Source organism: Somniosus microcephalus, chromosome 30 (assembly GCF_052327205.1).
Source record: "Somniosus microcephalus isolate GS21.2 chromosome 30, FLI_Smic_1.0, whole genome shotgun sequence".
In the NCBI taxonomy this organism is placed as follows: Eukaryota; Metazoa; Chordata; class Chondrichthyes; order Squaliformes; family Somniosidae; genus Somniosus; species Somniosus microcephalus.
This window is the reverse complement of record NC_141016.1, coordinates 4,520,415-4,544,263: the sequence shown is the minus strand read 5'-3', so window position 1 is coordinate 4,544,263 and position 23,849 is coordinate 4,520,415. Positions and strand designations below refer to the sequence as shown.

At 52.4% G+C, this 23,849-nt stretch overlaps 1 protein-coding gene across 2 annotated transcripts in view; it reads right to left on the bottom strand.

Annotated features, from left to right (window-relative positions):
- The window catches only part of gmcl1 (germ cell-less, spermatogenesis associated), a 103,844-nt gene extending 80,378 nt beyond the window's left edge, over positions 1–23,466 (bottom strand). Inside the window, exons 1-3 of one of the 2 annotated variants that reach the window (XM_085970904.1) lie at positions 23,143–23,466; positions 11,054–11,177; positions 2,227–2,323 (exon numbers count right to left, since the gene is read on the bottom strand). In XM_085970904.1, coding sequence (XP_085827030.1) covers positions 2,227–2,323; positions 11,054–11,177; positions 23,143–23,288 — 367 coding nt within the window. In that variant the 5' untranslated portion in view covers positions 23,289–23,466. The remainder of the gene's footprint in view (positions 1–2,226; positions 2,324–11,053; positions 11,178–23,142) is intronic. The other variant, XM_085970903.1, reaches the window with a different exon arrangement.
- Positions 23,467–23,849: the final 383 nt, after the last annotated feature.

Sequence of the window (23,849 nt, the reverse complement as noted above, 5' to 3'; positions counted from 1 at the left end):
TTTTTCATACAGACCCCAGCATCTGTAACATTTGACCCCTGGTGACCCCACCTCATTGTTCTTTGATGTAATGTTTTCCTGACTGACCTGTTTGGACACCATTCACACCTGTAATTGCTGTGATTATCTCTCTGCTGAGGTGGGATAAAGGGCAGTTAGAAAGATTACCTGTAATCAACTGGCAGTGTTCTCTGACTATATATGCTGTGCCTATATGCATCTCTTCACTTCACCTGACGAAGGAGCAGCGCTCCGAAAGCTTGTGATTTCAAATAAAGCTGTTGGACTATAACCTGGTGTTGTGTGACTTCTCACATTTGTCCACCCCAGTCCAACACCGGCATCTCCACATCATAATATTTATTTGCCCTCCCATCGGGGGGATGGCAATGGACGGGGTCGTGGCCCAGACCCTCTTGCTCTGCAGGCGGGGCCGTACGGGGTGGACGAAGGCCGGTGCCCTCGCAGCGTTTAACGACAGCAACTGCAGCTCGTGTGCAAGGCTCTAGCAGAGAGCGCGGTCTGACCACCCGCTGCTGAGGCCGGCTCTTGTGCCGCTGATCCGCAGCGACCTGCAGCCGGTTCGCGAAGCATCATTTGGATTCGCAACCACCGGCTGGAGGGCTGAAGCCTCGGCAGATGGAGCTGCTCCCTCGTCACACACAGGGCCCCATCTGCTGCAGCCTGAACTCTTTGACATGTGGGAATGAATCAATATTTACTGAAAGGGATGGAAATTAAAGTAAAAAAAATCATTTCGCAACATAATCTCTGAAGCGCAGGCACAAAATAAAGGTTTTATTCCTTTTATGCATCCTCCCCACAGGTTACATTACAGTTATATCAGATGAAGTGGCTCCATAAATAGAACCATTAAAATTACTTCACTGCACGTCTATTCCCTACATTGCTTGTGTATGCGCTCGGAGCTCCTACAGCACGTACAGGCTCCTGGGAATCCGTGCTGGTTATATTCCTGGTGCGATTTAGCAAAAACGCAAGGCCGAGAGAACGGCGCACGTGGAAAGCAACCAGTATAATTCCAAGCTCTGACTGCTGCAGCTCAGCACTGTCGACAGGTTTTTGTAAAGCAGCCCCGTGATTAAATTATTCAATCTGACTTGAAGCGCTCAACCTCGAGAAATACAACGTTAGGTAACAAGTCAACTGAAAAAGAGAATCTACTGGGTGCAGACTGGTCGGTTCCGGCACGGGGAGCTGGGCTCTGTGTGTTCGGGTGACCCTCAAAGTCAAAAAAATAAACCCCACCAGCTCGGGAGGTCATTCTGAACTTGCGTCAAGTCAGCACCGGTGTCTGGAGAGGTCGCAGATCCAGGTTTCTGCCCATGCTGGTGCACGGAAACGATCAAAAAAGCGAGCCATAACATCAACAGCTGACAGTTCTACACCTGCCACGCTGGAGAAAAAGATGCATTTCATAATTGCTGCACGACACCATCGTCTGCGCACTGAGAGTAAAATCTCCCTGCCCTCCCCGGGCCGTGCATCGACCGCAGTCAAGAGCGTGACCTGACCTGCTAGGCCCCCTCCCCCCCAACGATAAAAAGAAAAAGACTTGCATTTCTACAGCGCCTTTCATGACCACCGGACGTCTCAAAAAGTGCTTTACAGTCAATGAAGTAACATAGAAACATAGAAGATAGGAGCAGGAGTAGGCCATTAGGCCCCTCGAGCCTGCTCCGCCATTTAATGAGATCATGGCTGATCATCCAAACTCAGTACCCTGTCCCTGCCTTCTCCCCATATCCCTTGATCCCTTTAGCCTTAAGAAATATATCTAACTCCTTCTTGAATATATTTAATGAATTGGCCTCCACTGCCTTCTGTGGTAGAGATTTCCACAGGTTCACCACTCTCTGGGTGAAGAAATTCCTCCTCATCTCAGTCCTAAATGGCCTACCCCTTATCCTTAGACTGTGACCCCTGGTTCTGGACTCCCCTGTCATCGGGAGCATCCTTTCTGCATCTGGTCTGTCTAGTCCTGTTAGAATACTTTTTGAAGTGCAGTCACTGTTGTAATGTAGGAAATGCAGCAGTCAATTTGCGCACAGCAAGCTCCCACAAACAGCAACGTGATAACACACACACACACGTACGTTCTAAACTGTTGCAGCATGCTAGATAAAACCGACACGGCAATTGTAATAGAAAAACGGCAGACCAACCTTCACAACCCCTGTAAAGAAAACGAAAATGAAAACGTACCCTCGGTGTCGATGTTCTGATCTGGGATCTCCAGTTCTATATAGTTCATACTTGACTCCTTCCAGGATCCACTGAACATACTTGAAAAGTAACCGGACTGTAAAACATAAATGAACACAGAGGGTTTGGTGACTTTACTGGGTGGTGGCGAGTCAAGCGCAGATCATTCCGGCCCGCAGCAGTCCTTAAGCAGATAGTATTCAGTCACACAGCGTATCAAGACACATTGGAGGAAAAATTTAGTATCGCCCCATTTGGGGTGCCATTATTGGCCGGGCGCAAAGTTTAGCGCCTGGCGCTAATTATCGCCTCCGACGGCAAACTTGGCTTTTTTCGCCCCTGGAGTGATTGGAGCGCTAAATCAGGCGCTTCACACCTGTCTTAAGGTGCAAAGGCCGAGCAGCGAGGCGCTACCTCAGAGCGCCGGCGAAGCAAGGAGGGACAAATCAAAATGAACCTGCAAAGTGCTGCTCAGTATCCAAAACTCCTTCACACTGCGTTGAATCTCTCCAGAAGTCTCTCTCTCTCTCTCAGAATGCGTGGTGCAAAAATGTCACCAACAAAAAAAGGCAGGAAGCGGTCGCCTTTAAATAGCGCTCCCCCAGCCCCTTCCTGACTGCAAAACGCTCCCCTCAACCTGTCGTTGCTAGCGGCAGGCGGTAAGGCAGGGGCCGCCACTCAATATCTGGTCCAGGGCGCTACGCACTCGACCGATGTCACGATCTGCCAGCGCAGGAGATCGTGGCGGTAGTGTTTAGCGCCGCCGCAAAATGCCTAGTTAATTTTGCGAGTGGCGCAAATATCGCTGCGCCCGGGCGCTAGTTGCTTTGCGCCCCATAAGCGCCCTCTTAATGCGCTAACGGGAGGCGCAAACAACTGAATTTTTCCCCCATCATTCTTTGACTGCTCGAGTGTGGTGCAGCGCTGTCACTACGATCTCAGCTAAGTGCATTGGTAGATGCGTCATTTTCCTACTATGTTGATTTGAGCTGAAAACGGCCAGCACTGAAATGGTGGACTTTGTTCTTCCACATTCAAATTTCCGCGCGTGCGGGATCTCCAGAGCGCTGCTTTAACGGGAATACTGGCCACCTGTTCTCAGTAAAAAGTGTCAGCCGTGGCTCAGGGGGGGTCGCACTCTCGCCTCTGGGTCAGAAGGTTGTGGAGTCGAGTCCCACTCCAGAGACTTGAGCAAATAATCTAGGCTGAGACTCCAGTGCAGTGCTGCACTGTCAGAGGTGCCGTTTTTCGGATGAGACGTTAAACCGAGGCCCCGTCTGCTCTCTCGGGTGAATGTAAAAGATCCCAGGGCACTATTTCGAAGAAGAGCAGGGGAGTTATCCCCGGTGTCCTGGGGCCAATATTTATCCCTCAATCAACATCACTAAAAACAGATTATTTAGTCATTATCACATTGCTGTTTATGGGAGCTTGCTGTGTGTAAACTGGCTGCCGCGTTTCCTACATTACAACAGTGACTACACTTCAAAAAGTACTTCATTGGCTGTAAAGCGCTTTGGATCATCCTGAGGTTGTGAAAGGTGCTATAGAAATGCAAGTCTTTCTATTTCTTACATAGACCGAACCCGATATTCAGTTCTACTGAAATCAATAGAATTGAATATTGGTTGGTGTATAACGGGCGCTCAATGCGATACCGCCCAAGTTGAAGTTCTACCTGCCGCCCCCGAGCTACGTAATACCACCACTGGCCCAAGACCGCACAAAGTGGAGGAGAAGCATCCGGGAAGGCGCCGAACACCTCGAGTCTCTTCGCCGGGAGCAAGCGGAAGCCAAGCGCAGGCAGCGCGAGGAGCGCACGTCAACCCAAGCACCCCACCCACCCGCCCCTTCAACCACCGTCTGCCCCACCTGTGACAGAGACTGTAGGTCCCGCATTGGACTCATCAGTCACCTGAGAACTCATTTTTAATGTGGAAGCAAGTCATCCTCGGTTCCGAGGGACTGCCTAAGAAGGAGAAGACATAATACCAGGGTGAATTAATGATGCTTACAGGTTTTCCACTACTGGTGGGAGCAATCTGAGGTGCTGAGTTAAGACGCCACACAGGGAACGCATCGAACAGTATTAAAATGCATTGCTTTTTTTCCCTATAATGTATTAGCACCAACAGGCTAAACAAGCCTGGGGATAGCACCACAGTGTAACTCAACACAGTCAACCCAAAGTGATTGAGGATACATTTCTCCAGCACCTTTCACAACCTCAGGACATCCTAAAGCGCTTTACAGCCAATGAAGTACTTTTTGAAGTGCAGTCACTGTTGTAATGTCGGAAACGCAGCAGCCAATTTGCGCACAGCAAGATCCCACGAAGACGCTCCAACACAGCAGGGCGGTAACTGGTCATCCCTTTCAGTGTAGCCATTAATATCAGTCCATGGTAGAGGACAGGCAACTCGCTTCAAACAGTAGCACAAGGGGTCACAGTCTAAAGATAAGGGGTAAACCATTTAGGACTGAGATGAGGAGGAATTTCTTCACCCAGAGAGTGGTGAACCTGTGGAATTCTCTACCACACAAGGCAGTAGAGGCCAATTCATTAAATATATTCAAGAAGGAGTTGGATATATTTCTTAAGGCTAAAGGGATCAAGGGATATGGGGAGAAAGCAGGGACAGGGTACTGAGTTTGGATGATCAGCCATGATCTCATTGAATGGCGGAACAGGCTCGAGGGGCCGAATGGCCGACTCCTGCTCCAATCTTCTATGTTTCTAAGTATGTTTCTATGATAGTCGTGTTAAGTAGGAAACTCAGAGGCCAAGCCAACTGAAGGACTCAATGAGGATTCACCCTGTGTGTGGCTCTGCCTAGTCACGCTATCTAGAGGTGTCTTGCTCCTCAAGTGATGGAGCCTCTTGCAAGCAGCCTTCTATCCTGGTCAGCATTCCCTTATTTCTTGACACAGTAGTTACAAACCCCACCAAATGAGTGCACTGAGACTTGAGCATTGGAAGTGCTCTATTCCCGATGTGTAGGAATGGGGAATGACCACAGAAACTTCATGAACTGAAGTACCTTCCTCCCATTCCTCAACCACTGGCACTTTCTAATATTATCTTGGACATTGGCAAAAGATTTGCCGGGCTACGGGGAAAGGGCGGGGGAGTGGGACTGGCTGAAGTGCTCTTGCAGAGAGCCGGCACGGGCTTGACGGGCCGAATGGCCTCCTACTGTGCTGTAACCATTCCATGATTCTGTATCTGAACAACTGTATTAGGAGGGGTGGGTTTGAAAAGAAATAATTCTTTCAGGATATATCGAGGGCGCTGGCCAACTCTACTCAGAGATACCCTGGTGGGCTGTGGGGCAGGAGGGTGAATTAGGTACAATCTTATTTATATCCCACACTAACATGCGCACTCTGCAAAAAGCATGACACAGCAGGCTAAAATATAACCGAACAATGCTGATTCTTCGCCATTCTGCTGTTCGTACTTTTTCACTGGACGCGTTCTGTTCCCCGAGATTCAAGGGAAAAGCCAATAAACTGCACTGGAAAGGAGGAGGATTTTAACAGTTGCCCATCCAAAGCCACGAGTAATCAATTGCCATCAAAAATGATGCCAATTGTTCAGATTTCAGGGGAGAAATGTAAACAATTGTAAGAAAGCCCATTATTTACAGTGGAAAATTCACAGCTGTTTTGGGTAGGAACACAGGAACAGGAGGAGGCCATTCAGCCCCTCGAGCCTGTTCCGCCATTCAATCAGATCATGGCTGATCTGTGACCTAACTCCATCTACCAGCCTTTGCCCCATATCCCTTAATACCTTTGGTTAACAGAAATCTATCAATCTCAGATTTAAAATTAACAATTGATCCAGCATCAATTGCCGTTTGCCACGTCTACCACCCTTTGTGCGAACAAGTAGTTCCGAATTTCACTCCTGGAAGGCCTGGCTCTAATTTTTAGACTAGGAACTGGTTTTAAAAACATGAAGATAAACAGAAGGTGGTTAAAATGTAAACTGGCTGCTTCTTGAAGGTTATCCGGTTGACACTAACATGTGCCATCCAATATTAAACGTGCTTAGTGTGAGCCCGTGACTCTGACATTACTGAACCTAAGGATCTAAATAAGCTGAAGGGCCTGAAACACTGTACAGGGTACAGAGAGACAATCTGTGAAACACTCACTATCATTTCTAGGGCATCAAGGAACACTGGTGAGGATCTGACAGACTGGCGACAGGCAAATGCTGTTCCCATATTCAAGGAGGGTGGCAGAGCCAAATCTGGCAACTACAGGCCCGTGAACAGAGCCAAATGCACTGCAGCAACTCGCCAAGGCTTCTTTGGCAGCACCTCCCAAACTTGCAACCTCTTCCACCTGGAAGGATAAGGGCAGCAGGCGCAATGGGAACACCACCACCTCCAAGTCACACACCATCCTGACTTGGGAATATATCGGCCGTTCCTTCATCGTCGCTGGGTCAAAATCCTGGAACTCCCTCCCTAACAGCACTGTGGGAGCACCTTCACCACACGGACTGCAGCGGTTCAAGGCGGCGGCTCACCACCACCTTCTCAAGGGGCGATTAGGGATGGGCAATAAATGCCAACTTTGCCAGCAACGCCCACATCCCATGAATTAAAAAAAATCTGGCAGCTACATGCCCATGAACAGAGCCAAACCTGCCAACTAAAGACTTGCTAGCACAATCTCAATAATCAGAAGACTAATGGAGTCAACGAGAATGAAGGTATCCTAATAAAGGACAGCCAATATGGGCTTAGAATGGCAGGTCTTTTCTGACCTCTCTCACTGGCTTTATTTCAGGAGGTAACATCCCAGGTTAATGGAGGGAAGCCATGCACTTAGATTTCCAAAAAGCTATTGACAAAGCACTGTAGGAGACTCCTTTACAGCTTAGGATCTTAAAGGCAAGTAACTGGCTTATGGGGTTGTATAGCTTTAAAGACATGGATATATATCCAACCCACTGTATACAACATACTGCACTTTCACTTCAAAGATCTTCAGCCAGGTTATCCATGAATTAAACTGGTGTGCAAAATTACACAGTAGTCTTCCAGTAATTGGCTCTTGTTCAGATAGTTTTTACGTAATTGCTCCCTTCTATATTATAATGTTCAGTCTTTAGCCCCCTTGTAATTATAAGTCTAATTCTGTAAAATCCTGCACAATTTGAAATGACAGCAGGTCTTAAATTAGCAACACATACTCGGCATAACCTTCCCGATTCCCTCTGGTAGTCTCGAGGCATTCCCTTTTACCCGCGCTTGAACTTCAGGCCAATGTACAAGCCATGATTTCTCTCTCCCCCCCCACAGAGGGCATCCTTCAAAAACTACAGACGGGCTGTAAGCTCTCTGGGATCTTACCAGTCGGGGGCTCATTGGCAATCCACTGTTAAATCTGACCTGCCCCAAAAAAAAGTTCACACTGATCCAAAATAGATTTATTTAAAAATCACAGGAGGGGAGCCGGAGTATATATTGAAAGGTGAAATGAGCAGCTCAGTGAGGCAGCGATGGCGACATTTCTGATATTAATGCGCGTCACCATGTCAGGCTGACTAGCTGCACAATTTTTTCTTACCAAACAGCAACTAAATCCCACGCCAAATACAAATAGGCAGTAACAGCGCTCTGGAAATTAAACTTCAAGTGTACGCTCAGAGTTTTTACTCCCTTTCGGGTAGAATTTCTGCAGCGATTTCCCTGGATTTTCCAGCGTAACTTCATGCGGAGACCCTGGAGATACAGCACAAACAGCCGCTTCTCTGGAATTTCTGCTAATCTCCCGCCAAGGTTACAGCGGGAGAGCAGGATAATCCTCCACGGGACGCAACGGCATTTGTGTTCATCCGGTTGAAAGGTGCTGGTGCTGGGGGATCGGAATAACTTTCCACTTCAGGCGTACGCACTCAGGTTAAGTCGAGCACGGGTGGAAGCTGCAACAATGTACCGCAGCCTGCACGCACTGCGCGAAAGTCATCCATCTCCCGCACCGCCTCTCCTGCAGCTGTCCCGAGTGAGACTGCCGATTCCGAGTTATCGGCCTGTGCCTTCTCGCAACCAGGTGGGAACTGGCCAAACTCAATTCACGTTGGGCCTTTAAAAAAGTGTGTTTTTCCAAAATAAAAATAAGGAAGCCAAAACTTCTTAAAAGTTAAAACGTGAGTGATTAAGTTGGTTAAATTCTCAATAGTGCTCTATAATTGTTTTTCAGGCCTGTCAAATAATAATCAGAAAGTTAGCTGCTGACATGAATTAAAACTATAACCAGGTGCCCTAACTGGATATGTGGCGGAGCAGTAAGTTATGAGGCTAACAGCCATATTTTCTTCCATGTCACGTTCCTGAAAGCAAATGGACCAATAATAAAGAACTGCGTTGGAAAGCCCTTCTTGCACACCGCCGAATGAGTGGCTCTACAGCAACGCTGTTGTAATGTTGGCCTGTCCTTTTAAGGCCACTGCTCTCTCAGTTACTTCCGGCTCTCTCTCACTCTGTTGCTGCTATTGCGCTCATTGCTGTTTCGCTCACACGGCTCTCTCTTGTCCCTCGCACTATTCCCTCTCTGTCGCTGCCGTCTCTCTCACCATGCTCCCTCCTGTTGCTGATTCGTTCTCATTACTCTTCCTGTTGGTGCTGCCTCTCACTGCTCTCCCTGTCGCTGCTATGTGTCTCACTGCAGTTCCCTCACTGTTCCCCTTGGAATCACAGAACTTTACGGCACAGAAGGAGGCCATTCGGCCCATCGTGTCTGTGCCGGACAATGTTGAAAATGTCGAGTCAGCTTCTGCAAGCAAAAGGAAATTCCGGATTTCCGTTACTTCAGGTGAGGATCTAAAAGCAAGCGGCTTTGCAGAGGTTTCCTTGTTTGCACTGGCTCTAAGGGCTGGATTTTGCCAGCCCTGGGGAGGCAGGACTGCCGGGAAAATGGCAGAATCTGGGGGCGGGTACTCATCCCGTCCCCAACCCGCCTCTGTGCCATCTTCCCAGAAGGCGGGTAGCCGACCCGCGCCGGGTCCCATCTCCTGGAGGCGGGAAGGGGGATTACAGCCACTTAACTGCCCGTTAACAGGTAGTTACCAGGCAGTTAAGAGGATTATCCCCATTTTTCCATCAGAGGCGCGGGCTTCCCGACGTCGGGAAACCCCGCCAGGGTCATCAAGACGAGCAGTGGGTCTGCGGGGGTCGGAGGGGTGCAAAAGTGCGCTGTGGAGGTAAGTGATGGGTACAAGTGTGGAGAGGTGTGTATCTGAGGTGAGTGAAAAGTGATAGAAAATGTTTACTTACCTTTGTTTCTTCCTGCAGACTTCAACAAATGGGGATGCGGAGAGTCTAGTATCTCACCGGCAGAGATGACAGATGGCGGCTGCATTCTCCGATGCAACAACCATCTAATTTCTGCTCATAAAAGTGGTTTGTTGAGTCTTGAATACAAGAACTCATCAAACTACAGAGAATGTCAAACAGCTTCACAGAGCTGTCAAACGATGACAGTTTATCTGTCAAAACGTCATACGCTGACGTTCTCTGTAACTGGCTTCCCCTTAATTGGCCTGCGCAGCGTGTTAGGCTGTCAATCAAGGTCAGTCAAGGGAAAAGAGCGTGGGTTGGCCAGAAGTCGATGGAGGCGGGACGAAAACCCGACAAGCAGCAGTCCCGCCTCCAACGCACCCCCATTGACAAAATCGCCCCCTAAGTTTCAGTGATTTACAAGACAGCCCCCTGACTGAAGCTATTTGATCCCTGCAATATTTCAGCAACGAAGACAAGGAACTGGTTTTCACAGAGTGAAGATTATTTAAAACCAAGCTCAGCCCAGATGGGACATGAACCCACAATCCCTGGATCCTGAAGCCCGTGCCTTATCCATTAGGCCACTGGAGCCTTGTTGCTGCTGTCTCCCTCTGCTTGCTGTTCGCGCACACCAGTTGGTGCAGTTGGCAGCGGCCGTACTAAGTACCATATCTCTAATTTTTGTACGAGAGATGGATCAAAGATTCAAAAAACGATTGGCACTTACTTATCATCCAGCAATGAGCTTGTTAAGGGTAATTCTCATCAGGTAGCTCAAAAACGACACTCACTCAATTATAGATAATGTATATAAATGGAAGTTGGCACAGAGCTTGCTATACACTTCCAATTCTGTCACTTTAGCAGCTTCTACTAATAATTTGTGCTCTGCAATTATGTATCAGCTCAAACAGGCGGCTTTGTAACACTGTAGGCTTGAGTTTTCAAATCAAAGCTTCGTACACTTCATCCAGTTAAGAAAATAAGAAATAGGAGCAGGAGTCGGCCATTCGGCCCTTCAAGGCTGCTCCGCCATCCAATAAGATCATGGCTGATCATAGAAATTTACAGCACAGAAGGAGGCCATTCGGCCCATCTTGTCCGTGCCGGCCGACAAAGAGCTATCTACTACCTCAATTCCATCTTCCCACCCTATCCCCATATCCCTTGATTCCCTCAGTGCCCAAGAATCTATCGATCTCAGCCTTGAATATACTCCACGACTCAGCATCCACAGCCCTCTGGGCGAGAGAATTCCAAAGATTTAAGACTCAGTTCTCAATGGCCGACCCCTTATCCTGAGACTGTGACCCCCCTCGTTCTGGACTCTTCAGCCAGGGGGAAACGCCCTCCCAGCATCTACCCTGCCAAGGCCTCGGAGCGTCTACTAAACTAGAGAATCGATAGGCCAGTGTCAGAAAACGTTTCCAGCAGGAAAAGTGGCAAATATTACGATCTTCAGTCCCCTGCTGCCTCTACCTTTGCATAGCTCTCCCACAGAACACAGTGAGGGTTCAATATCCTACCTGACACAGGTATATTTTGTGTAGATGCCATTCCTGCCCCAGAGCACAGATGGTGATATCACTGTTTTCTCCAGCGAGGAAGAGAGTCTGATAAATGTACTTGGAAGTGCTTTTCAGCTTCTTTCTGGAAAATGAACAGTGGAGCCTGGTGTTAGGTACAAAGATAATAGCAATACAGTAGAAACAAAATACTGTGATGGTGCATCAGACAGTTAATTGTTTGGCGCAGTCTTCGGCATACTGTCTTGCCAAGTTGGGAGATAGGTCTGAAGATGGAGGCACAGGATTAAAAGGAGAGGCCATCAATCTTGCAGTAAAACCTCCGTCTCTTGCCAGCTTCTTATAAAAGCTGGGCTCAAATCAGTAATTCAAACTGAGCAGCTCGGCTTATGTTCTGCTTCCCGTCAGAAGCCACGAGAGCACAGATCCAGTGGTTTAATGAAGGCAGCAATTCCCTGGCGCTTGAATTGCTGCTGTGAAACTCACTGCCAGATGTTTGCGTTGTTTTAAATTTACAAGTCCCTGGTTTATTTGCTAGCGTCGCTCTCCAGTGGAAAAAAATAAACCGGCTTAAAGAGGCTCAGACCACAGGCTCCCTGGCTTAGCTCCAATGATTGCACGTGATACGGCCGGCACTCTTTTCAGACAAAATACACTGTCATGTTAAATCGCACTGGCAATCCAAATTCAGATGAGCCCTGCTTAGCTTCTGCCCGTCCACTCCTGGAGGTGCTGGTTCTCGTTGGGAAACAATTTCACAGACACCAGTAGGAACATCGAAACAGGAGGAGGCCATTCGGCCCCTCGAGCCTGCTCCGCCATTCAATGAGATCATGGCTGATCTGAGACCTAACTCCATCTACCCGCCTTTGCCCCATATCCCTTCATACCATTAGTTAACAGAAATCTATCAATCTCAGATTTAAAATTAACAACTGATCCCCAGCATCAACTGCCGTTTGATGTAGAGAGTTCCAAACTTCTACCACCCTTTGTGTGTAGAAGTGTTTCCTAACTTCACTCCTGAAAGGCCTGGCTCTAATTTTTAGGCTATGACCCCTAGTCCTAGATTCCCCTGAAGGGCCACACACAAGTGGTCATTCCTTATCTGCAAACCGAGACAGCGCCTCACAGGCGAGATCAATTCTGCCAGAGTTTTAGTAGATTACAGAGGTTACGTAGCACCTTTTCAAAAAATGTTGTTCTTGGGATGTGGGTGACACTGGCAAGAGGGGCATTTATCACTCATCCCTGGTCGCCAAGAGGGCATCGAGTCAACCACATCTTATGGGATCAGAGTCACAGGTAAGCCAGACCAGGTAAGGGTTGCGGGTCCTCTTCCCCGATGACATTAGTGACCGAGTTGGGTTTTTACAACAGTCCGGCAGCTTTCCTGGTCATAGCCCAGGAGCGTTCAATTTCCCAACTTGCCACGCCGGGATTTTAACTCAGAGTCATAACGACACAGAAGGACCCATCGAGTCCGTGCCGGCTCTCTGTAGAGCAATCCAGTCAGTCCCATTCCCCCGCTCTATCCCCGTAGTCCTGCAAGTTTATTTCCCTCAAGTGCCTATCCAGTCTCCCCTTGAAAACATTGAGTGTCTCCGCTTCCACCACTTCCGTCGGCAGCGAGTTCCAGGTCCTCACCACTCACTGCGTAAAAAGGTTTTTCCTCACATTCCCTCTTCTTGCCGAAAACCTTAAATCTGTGTCCCCTAGTCCTTGTACCATCAACTAGTGGGAACAGCCTTTCCCCGTCTAGCCTATCCAAACCCGACATAATCTTGTACGCCTCGATCAAATCACCCCGCAACCTCCTTTGCTCTAATGAAAACAAATCCAGCTTCTCCAACCTGTCCTTGTAGCTAAGATCCCCCATCCCCGGAACCATTCTGGTAAATCTCCTCTGCACCCTCTCAAGGGCCTTCACATCCTTCCTAAAGTGTGGTGACCAGAACTGGACGCAATACTCCAGTTGTGGCATAACCAGCGCTTTATAAAGGTTCAGCATAACTTCTCTACTTTTGTACTCAATGCCTCTATTTATGAAGCCCAAGATCCCATATGCTTTGCTAACCACTCTCTCAATATGTCCCGCCACCTTCAGAGGGAATTTTCACCTTCGGTGTAAAACAGTTCTATTCTAGTTTGCACTGCTTTACAAACAGCCAGAAAGCCAAGTGCCAAGATAACTCCATTTGCATGCCTAACCTGATTTGCATAATGCTTCCGAATTCCAGATGCAAGCCCAGTGATTCTCGGAATCACATCACCGGTGGGTGAAAACTGCATGCAAATCGAATTTAAAGGGAGGACAATTAAAGGGGAGTGTCACAATGAGGGGGGACAAAAAATACTTCTGGAGAGTATTAAAGGGCACCTCGACCTGTCTGCAGCAACCGTTGCCAAGGCCGAAGGGGGGGGGGGGGGTGGTGGGGGGGGGCATCCATTAGGAAGTGGCAGGACCAGGAGGAAAGGAAAGGGAATCCCGCAGGTGCAGGCAAGTGTCGATCCACCCAACAACCGGCCTCCGTCCTGACAGCGACTGAAGTCCAGGTGGTGCTGCTGCGGATGTCTGCGAGGGTGGTTTCCCGCTGTGCCACTCTACAGCGCCACCCCAGCAGCCAGCACTGCAAACGTGCCTGCAAAGCGCATGCAGCCAAGTTTCAGGCCGCAGGAGTCCCCGCATGCATGCAGGCTGCACGGTAGCCGCGGAATGACCGCTCCTGCCGCCCATTAGGAAATTAGCAAACAAGCTTCCCCCCCACCCCACGCTTTCCTGATACATGCTCATTTGGACAATCAGTTTTTCTCTGTGTATGTAATTAGGGCAAAAAGTAGAATTATTTAGAAAGCGGATTCACTAAAATAATCCGGCTGTCGGTTTTTTTTTTTTTTTTAAGTTTGAGATTGTCCACTTCCACTGAATCTCTCAAATACTTGCTGACACCGCAAATGAAAACAAAATCCACGCGGTTGATCGTGTCACATTTTTGTGATGTATATGATCCACATTTTGTACATCGGCATCATTCTGTAATGGTCCAGTACTTGCTCTACTGACAGCACTCTTCCAAAACAGACAAAGCATCTCAACTGCCTTACAGGAGGAGGTAAGTGTTAGAATGTAGGTATGCGCGGAGCTACTTTTTCTTGTGCTAAGCAAGCGCACATCCTCGCGAGAATTCTCGACTCTTGATTCTTTTTTTTCTGCCTTCGTCAGCTCACTGGCGCGAAGCTTCAGTTGCTTTCTAACGGTACCTGCTGCGATGGGAGCGCGGGGTAGCTGACAGTGTCTTTCGGGAGTGGGATCTCTGACAGTGGTGGTTGTTATTCCCTTTTCCATCCCGTGTGCATCATGCTTCCCCTCAGGTAAATACCGGTACAGACCAGTTGGGCCGAATGGCCTGTTTCTGTACTGTAAATTCTATGTAAATCTTCTTCTTACGCAGTCCCTCGGGACCGAGGATGACTTGCTTCCACATTAAAAATGAGTTCTCAGGTGACTGATGAGTCCAATGCGGGACCTACAGTCTCTGTCACAGGTGGGGCAGATGGTGGTTGAAGGGGCGGGTGGGTGGGGTGCTTGGGTTGACGTGCGCTCCTTGCGCTGCCTGCGCTTGGCTTCTGCTTGCTCCCAGCGAAGAGACTCGAGGTGTTCGGCGTCTTCCCGGATGCTTCTCCTCCACTTTGTGCGGTCTTGGGCCAGGGATTCCCAGGTGTCGGTGGGGATGTTGCACTTTTTCAAGGAGGCTTTGAGGGTGTCCTTGAAGCGTTTCCTCTGCCCACCTGAGGCTCTCTTGCCGCGCCGGAGCTCCGAGTAGAGCGCTTGTTTTGGGAGTCTCGTATCGGGCATGCGGACAATGTGACCCGTCCATCGGAGCTGATTGAGCGTGGTCAAAGCTTCGATGCTGGGGATGTTGGCCTGAGCAAGAACACTGACATTGGTGCACCTATCCTGCCAATGGATTTGCAGGATCTTGCGGAGGCAGCGTTGGTGGTACCTCTCCAGTGCTTTGAGGTGCCTGCTGTACATGGTCCATGTCTCTGAGGCATACAGCAGGGCAGGTATCACTGCTGCTCTGTAGACCATGAGCTTAGTGCTGGGTTTGAGGTCCTGGTCTTCAAACACTCTCTTCCTCAGGCGACCGAAGGCTGCACTGGCACACTGAAGGTGGTGTTGGACTTCGTCATCGACGTCTGTCCTTGTTGACAGTAGGCTCCCGAGGTATGGAAAGTGGTCCACGTTGTCCAAGGCCTTGTCGTGGATTTTGATAATCGGGGGGCAGTACTGTGTGGCGGGGGCAGGTTGGTAGAGGACCTTTGTCTTACGGATGTTCAGTGTAAGGCCCATGCTCTCGTATGCTTCGGTGAAGGTGTTTACGATGGTTTGGAGTTCGACCTCCGAGTGAGCAGACGCAAGAGTCGTCTGCATACTGTAATTCGACGACAGAGGATGGGACGACCTTGGATCTGGACTGGAGGCGACGGAGGTTGAACAGTTTCCCGTTTGTTCTGTAAATTAGCTCCACTCCAGTGGGGAGCTTACTGAGGGTGAGCTGGAGCATTGCAGCAAGGAAGATTGAGAAGAGCGTTGGTGCGATGACACAGCCTTGCTTGACCCTGGTTCGTACGTGAATTGGGTCTGTGGTGGGACCGTTGGTCAGGATCACGGCTTGCATGTGTCGTCAAGCAGGCGGAGGATAGTGACAAACTTTTGAGGGCAGCTGAATTTGAGGAGGACACTCCATAATCCCTCACGGTTGACAGTGTCGAAGGCCTTTGTGAGGTCAAAGAAGGCCATGTACAGCGGTTGGTGCTGTTCCCTGCATTTCTCTTGTAATTGACGTGTGGTGAAGAGCATGTCCATTGTGCCTCTTGGTGGGCGGAATCCGCATTGCGACTCTGGGAGGAGCTCTTCGGCCACTGGGAGAAGGCGATTGAGGAGGATTCTTGTGATGACTTTCCCTGTGGCAGACAGCAGGGAAACTCCTCTGTAATTACCGCAATCGGACTTGTCACCTTTCTTGAAGATGGTCACAATTACAGCGACTCTGAGATCCCCTGGCACGCTCTCCTCCTTCCAGATAAGGGAAATGCATCGGTGCTCTCGGCTTCAACTACTCCTTGTGGCAGCGAGTTCCATATTCTTGCTCTCTGCGTGAAGAAATTCCTCCTCAATTCTTTATTTATGCCCCATTGTTCTGGACTCACCCACACGTGGATACAGTTTCCCCAGGTTCACCCCATCACAGGCTCTTACAGCACAGGAGGAGGCCATTAGGCACATCTTGCTGGCTCCTTGAAAGAGCTCTACAATTAGTCCCACTCCCCTGCTCTTTAGATATTAAAGCAAATTGTTGATTGCTTGGAATTGCAGGATTTTTTTTTAATTTATTTATTTATTTATTTATTTTTTATAAGAGGAGCGCTGTGGGTGGCATCCAATCCAGTGTGCTGCGCAGACAATTCTCCAACGCCTATTGCACATGGCTCATTGACACAGACCATTGCACATGGCTCATTGACACAGACCATTGCCCAGGGCTCAGTGACACAGACCATTGCCCCGGGCTCAGAGACACAGACCATTGCCCCGGGCTCAGTGACACAGACCATTGCCCCGGGCTCAGTGACACAGACCATTGCCCCGGGCTCAGTGACACAGACCATTGCCCCGGGCTCATTGACACAGACCATTCCACATGGCTCATTGACATAGACCATTGCCCCGGGCTCAGTGACACAGACCATTGCCCTGGGCTCAGGGACACAGACCATTGCCCAGGGCTCAGTGACACAGACCATTGCCCTGGGGCTCAGTGACACAGACCATTGCCCCGAGCTCAGTGACACAGACCATTGCCCTGGGCTCAGTGACACAGACCATTGCCCTGGGGCTCAGTGACACAGACCATTGCCCCGGGCTCAGTGACACAGACCATTGCCCTGGGCTCAGTGACACAGACCATTGCCCCGGGCTCAGTGACACAGACCATTGCCCCGGGCTCAGTGACACAGACCATTGCCCTGGGCTCAGTGACACAGACCATTGCCCTGGGCTCAGTGACACAGACCATTGCCCTGGGCTCAGTGACACAGACCATTGACCTGGGGCTCAGGGACACAGACCATTGCCCTGGGCTCAGTGACACAGACCATTGCCCCGGGCTCAGTGACACAGACCATTGCCCCGGGCTCAGTGACACAGACCATTGCCCCGGGCTCAGTGACACAGACCATTGCCCTGGGCTCAGTGACACAGACCATCGCCCTGGGGCTCAGTGACACAGACCATTGCCCAGAGCTCAGTGACACAGACCATTGCCCCGGGCTCAGTGACACAAACCATTGCCCCGAGCTCAGTGACACAGACCATTGCCCCGAGCTCAGTGACACAGACCATTGCCCCGGGCTCAGTGACATAGACCATTGCCCCGGGCTCAGTGACACAGACCATTGCCCAGGGCTCAGTGACACAAACCATTGCCCCGAGCTCAGTGACACAGACCATTGCCCCGGGCTCAGTGACATTGACCATTGCCCCGGGCTCAGTGACACAGACCATTGCCCCGGGCTCAGTGACACAGACCATTGCCCTGGGCTCAGTGACACAGACCATTGCCCTGGGCTCAGTGACACAGACCATTGCCCCGGGCTCAGTGACACAGACCATTGCCCTGGGCTCAGTGACACAGACCATTGCCCTGGGCTCAGTGACACAGACCATTGCCCTGGGCTCAGTGACACAGACCATTGCCCTGGGCTCAGTGACACAGACCATTGACCCGGGCTCAGTGACACAGACCATTGACCTGGGGCTCAGTGACACAGACCATTGCCCCGGGCTCAGTGACACAGACCATTGCCCTGGGCTCAGTGACACAGACCATTGCCCTGGGCTCAGTGACACAGACCACTGACCTGGGGCTCAGTGACACAGACCATTGCCCCGGGCTCAGTGACACAGACCATTGCCCTGGGCTCAGTGACACAGACCATTGCCCTGGGCTCAGTGACACAGACCACTGACCTGGGGCTCAGTGACACAGACCATTGCCCCGGGCTCAGTGACACAGACCATTGCCCTGGGCTCAGTGACACAGACCATTGCCCTGGGCTCAGTGACACAGACCATTGCCCTGGGCTCAGTGACACAGACCATTGCCCAGAGCTCAGTGACACAGACCATTGACCTGGGGCTCAGTGACACAGACCATTGCCCCGGGCTCAGTGACACAGACCATTGCCCAGGGCTCAGTGACACAGACCATTGCCCAGGGCTCAGTGACGCAGACCATTGCCCCGGGCTCAGTGACACAGACCATTGCCCTGGGCTCAGTGACACAGACCATTGCCCTGGGCTCAGTGACACAGACCATTGCCCTGGGCTCAGTGACACAGACCATTGCCCTGGGCTCAGTGACACAGACCATTGCCCCGGGGCTCAGTGACACAGACCATTGCCCTGGGGCTCAGTGACACAGACCATTGCCCCGGGGCTCAGTGACACAGACCATTGCCCTGGGCTCAGTGACATTGACCATTGCCCCGGGCTCAGTGACACAGACCATTGCCCCGGGGCTCAGTGACACAGACCATTGACCTGGGCTCAGTGACACAGACCATTGCCCTGGGGCTCAGTGACACAGACCATTGCCCCGGGCTCAGTGACACAGACCATTGCCCCTGGGCTCAGTGACAACAGACCATTGCCCCGGGGCTCAGTGACACAGACCATTGCCCCGGGGCTCAGTGACACAGACCATTGCCCCGGGCTCAGTGACATTGACCATTGCCCTGGGGCTCAGAGACACAGACCATTGCCCCGGGGCTCAGTGACACAGACCATTGACCTGGGCTCAGTGACACAGACCATTGACCTGGGGCTCAGTGACACAGACCATTGCCCAGAGCTCAGTGACACAGACCATTGCCCTGGGCTCAGTGACACAGACCATTGCCCCGGGCTCAGTGACAGAGACCATTGCCCCGGGCTCAGTGACACAGACCATTGCCCCGGGCTCAGTGACACAGACCATTGCCCAGAGCTCAGTGACACAGACCATTGCCCCGGGCTCAGTGACACAGACCATTGCCCAGGGCTCAGTGACACAGACCATTGCCCCGGGCTCAGTGACACAGACCATTGCCCCGGGGCTCAGTGACACAGACCATTGCCCCGGGCTCAGTGACACAGACCATTGCCCCGGGGCTCAGGGACACAGACCATTGCCCTGGGCTCAGGGACACAGACCATTGCCCTGGGCTCAGGGACACAGACCATTGCCCTGGGCTCAGGGACACAGACCATTGCCCTGGGCTCAGGGACACAGACCATTGCCCTGGGCTCAGGGACACAGACCATTGCCCCGGGCTCAATGACACAGACCATTGCCCAGAGCTCAGAGACACAGACCATTGACCTGGGGCTCAGTGACACAGACCATTGCCCCGGGGCTCAGTGACACAGACCATTGCCCAGAGCTCAGAGACACAGACCATTGACCTGGGGCTCAGAGACACAGACCATTGACCTGGGGCTCAGTGACACAGACCATTGACCTGGGGCTCAGTGACACAGACCATTGCCCAGAGCTCAGTGACACAGACCATTGCCCTGGGCTCAGAGACACAGACCATTGACCTGGGGCTCAGTGACACAGACCATTGCCCTGGGCTCAGTGACACAGACCATTGCCCTGGGCTCAGTGACACAGACCATTGCCCTGGGCTCAGTGACACAGACCATTGCCCCGGGCTCAGTGACACAGACCATTGCCCAGAGCTCATTGACACAGACCATTGCCCTGGGCTCAGTGACACAGACCATTGCCCCGGGCTCAGTGACACAGACCATTGCCCAGGGCTCAGTGACACAGACCATTGCCCCGGGCTCAGTGACACAGACCATTGCCCCGGGCTCAGTGACACAGACCATTGCCCCTGGGCTCAGTGACACAGACCATTGCCCCTGGGCTCAGTGACACAGACCATTGCCCCGGGCTCAGTGACATTGACCATTGCCCCGGGCTCAGTGACACAGACCATTGCCCAGAGCTCAGTGACACAGACCATTGCCCTGGGGCTCAGAGACACAGACCATTGCCCCGGGCTCAGTGACACAGACCATTGCCCCGGGGCTCAGTGACACAGACCATTGCCCCGGGCTCAGTGACACAGACCATTGACCCGGGCTCAGTGACACAGACCATTGCCCTGGGCTCAGTGACACAGACCATTGCCCAGGGCTCAGTGACACAGACCATTGCCCCGGGCTCAGTGACACAGACCATTGCCCCGGGCTCAGTGACACAGACCATTGACCCGGGCTCAGTGACACAGACCATTGCCCCGGGCTCAGTGACACAGACCATTGACCTGGGCTCAGTGACACAGACCATTGCCCAGAGCTCAGTGACACAGACCATTGCCCTGGGGCTCAGTGACACAGACCATTGCCCCGGGCTCAGTGACACAGACCATTGACCTGGGCTCAGAGACACAGACCATTGACCTGGGGCTCAGTGACACAGACCATTGCCCAGGGCTCAGTGACACAGACCATTGCCCTGGGGCTCAGTGACACAGACCATTGCCCCGGGCTCAGTGACACAGACCATTGCCCTGGGCTCAGTGACACAGACCATTGCCCCGGGCTCAGTGACACAGACCATTGACCTGGGCTCAGAGACACAGACCATTGCCCTGGGGCTCAGACCATTGCCCTGGGCTCAGAGACACAGACCATTGCCCCAGGCTCAGTGACACAGACCATTGCCCCAGGCTCAGTGACGCTGACCATTGCCCAGGGCTCAGTGACTCTGACCATTGACCAGAGCTCAGTGACACAGACCATTGACCAGAGCTCAGTGACACAGACCATTTCCCAGGGCTCAGTGACACAGACCATTGCCCCGGGGCTCAGTGACACAGACCATTGACCTGGGCTCAGTGACAGAGACCATTGCCCCAGGCTCAGTGACACAGACCATTGCCCTGGGGCTCAGGGACACAGACCATTGACCTGGGGCTCAGTGACACAGACCATTGCCCCAGGCTCAGTGACACAGACCATTGCCCCAGGCTCAGTGACACAGACCATTGACCTGGGCTCAGTGACACAGACCATTGACCTGGGCTCAGTGACACAGACCATTGCCCAGAGCTCAGTGACACAGACCATTGACCTGGGGCTCAGTGACACAGACCATTGCCCCGGGCTCAGTGACACAGACCATTGCCCTGGGGCTCAGTGACACAGACCATTGCCCAGAGCTCAGTGACACAGACCATTGCCCCGGGCTCAGAGACACAGACCATTGACCTGGGGCTCAGTGACACAGACCATTGCCCCGGGCTCAGTGACACAGACCATTGACCTGGGCTCAGAGACACAGACCATTGCCCTGGGGCTCAGTGACACAGACCATTGCCCCGGGCTCAGTGACACAGACCATTGCCCCGGGCTCAGTGACACAGACCATTGCCCTGGGCTCAGTGACACAGACCATTGCCCCGGGCTCAGTGACACAGACCATTGACCTGGGCTCAGAGACACAGACCATTGCCCTGGGGCTCAGACCATTGCCCTGGGCTCAGAGACACAGACCATTGCCCCAGGCTCAGTGACACAGACCATTGCCCCAGGCTCAGTGACACAGACCATTGCCCCGGGCTCAGTGACGCTGACCATTGCCCAGGGCTCAGTGACTCTGACCATTGACCAGAGCTCAGTGACACAGACCATTGACCAGAGCTCAGTGACACAGACCATTTCCCAGGGCTCAGTGACACAGACCATTGCCCCGGGGCTCAGTGACACAGACCATTGACCTGGGCTCAGTGACACAGACCATTGCCCCAGGCTCAGTGACACAGACCATTGCCCCAGGCTCAGTGACACAGACCATTGACCTGGGCTCAGTGACACAGACCATTGACCTGGGGCTCAGTGACACAGACCATTGCCCAGGGCTCAGTGACGCTGACCATTGCCCAGGGCTCAGTGACTCTGACCATTGACCAGAGGTCAGTGACACAGACCATTTCCCAGGGCTCAGTGACACAGACCATTGCCCCGGGGCTCAGTGACGCTGACCATTGCCCTGGGCTCAGTGACTCTGACCATTGACCAGAGCTCAGTGACACAGACCATTGACCTGGGGCTCAGTGACACAGACCATTGCCCTGGGCTCAGTGACACAGACCATTGCCCAGAGCTCAGTGACACAGGCCATTGCCCTGGGGCTCAGTGACACAGACCATTGCCCTGGGGCTCAGTGACATTGACCATTGCCCCGGGCTCAGTGACACAGACCATTGCCCTGGGGCTCAGAGACACAGACCATTGCCCTGGGCTCAGTGACTCTGACCATTGCCCCGGGCTCAGTGACACAGGCCATTGCCCTGGGGCTCAGTGACACAGACCATTGCCCTGGGGCTCAGTGACATTGACCATTGCCCCAGGCTCAGTGACACAGACCATTGCCCTGGGGCTCAGAGACACAGACCATTGCCCTGGGCTCAGTGACTCTGACCATTGCCCCGGGCTCAGTGACACAGGCCATTGCCCTGGGGCTCAGTGACACAGACCATTGCCCTGGGGCTCAGTGACACTGACCATTGCCCCGGGCTCAGTGACACAGACCATTGCCCCGGGCTCAGTGACTCTGACCATTGCCCCGGGCTCAGTGACTCTGACCATTGCCCCGGGCTCAGTGACTCTGACCATTGCCCCGGGCTCAGTGACACAGACCATTGCCCCGGGCTCAGTGACACAGACCATTGCCCAGGGCTCAGTGACACAGACCATTGCCCCGGGCTCAGTGACACAGACCATTGCCCCGGGCTCAGTGACACAGACCATTGCCCAGAGCTCAGTGACACAGACCATTGACAACCCTTGAGACACGTGACCCACCCTGCCACGAACGGCCGCCCACGTGACCCCCCCCCCCCGTGTCCCTGGCTGTCACGCATGCGCGCCCCGCCGAGCCCCACGTGGCCCCTCCTCCTCCCTCCCTCCCTCGCGCGCACGCGCGCGGGGCCGGTCAGCTGACCGCGGGGGCGCGCCGCCATTGGCTGACCTGCGCGGGGCGCCGGGCTCCTCGGCCTCGCTCTCCGAGCAGTCGCAGTCCGGGCGCGAGCGCCGCCGTCGCTTCCTCCGCTCGCAGTTGCACTCGCACTGGGCGGGCACCGGGCCCCCGGACAGCCGGCTGCCCAGCAAGCCCATGGCCGCCGCTCGGCCAAACTCCTCTCCCGGTGAGTGAGTGAGTGTTTTGTCCTCCCTCTCACTCTCTCTCCCTCACAGTCTCTCCCTCTATCTCACTCCCTCTCTCCATCTCTCCCTCACAGCCCGGCCGTTGACATTCCTCCCGGCCGCCATTTTGAAGCGCGGAGCCGCCTCTGGGGGCAGTGGGCGTGGCTTCTCCTCCTCTCCACCAATCAAATCCCGCGGCCAATTAAAGCGAGGACGCGCCGGTCCCTGCATTCCGGTCGTGCAACACAAATTCCAGCTGCTCCCCCCCCCCCCCGGCAACAACACCTCCCACTAACAGACTGGCATTAGTTCAAATGGAAGAAATCACACAACACCAGGTTATAGTCCAACAGCTTTATTTGAAATCACAAGCTTTCGGAGCGCTGCTCCTTCTTCAGGTGAAGTGGAGAAATGCATAAAGACACAGCTTATATAGTCAGAGAATCATGTCAGATGTTTACAGGTACCCTTTCCAACTGCCATCCAGACTCGAGTCGACATTGGCTTGTTCTCTCTACACAGATGCGGCTGGAC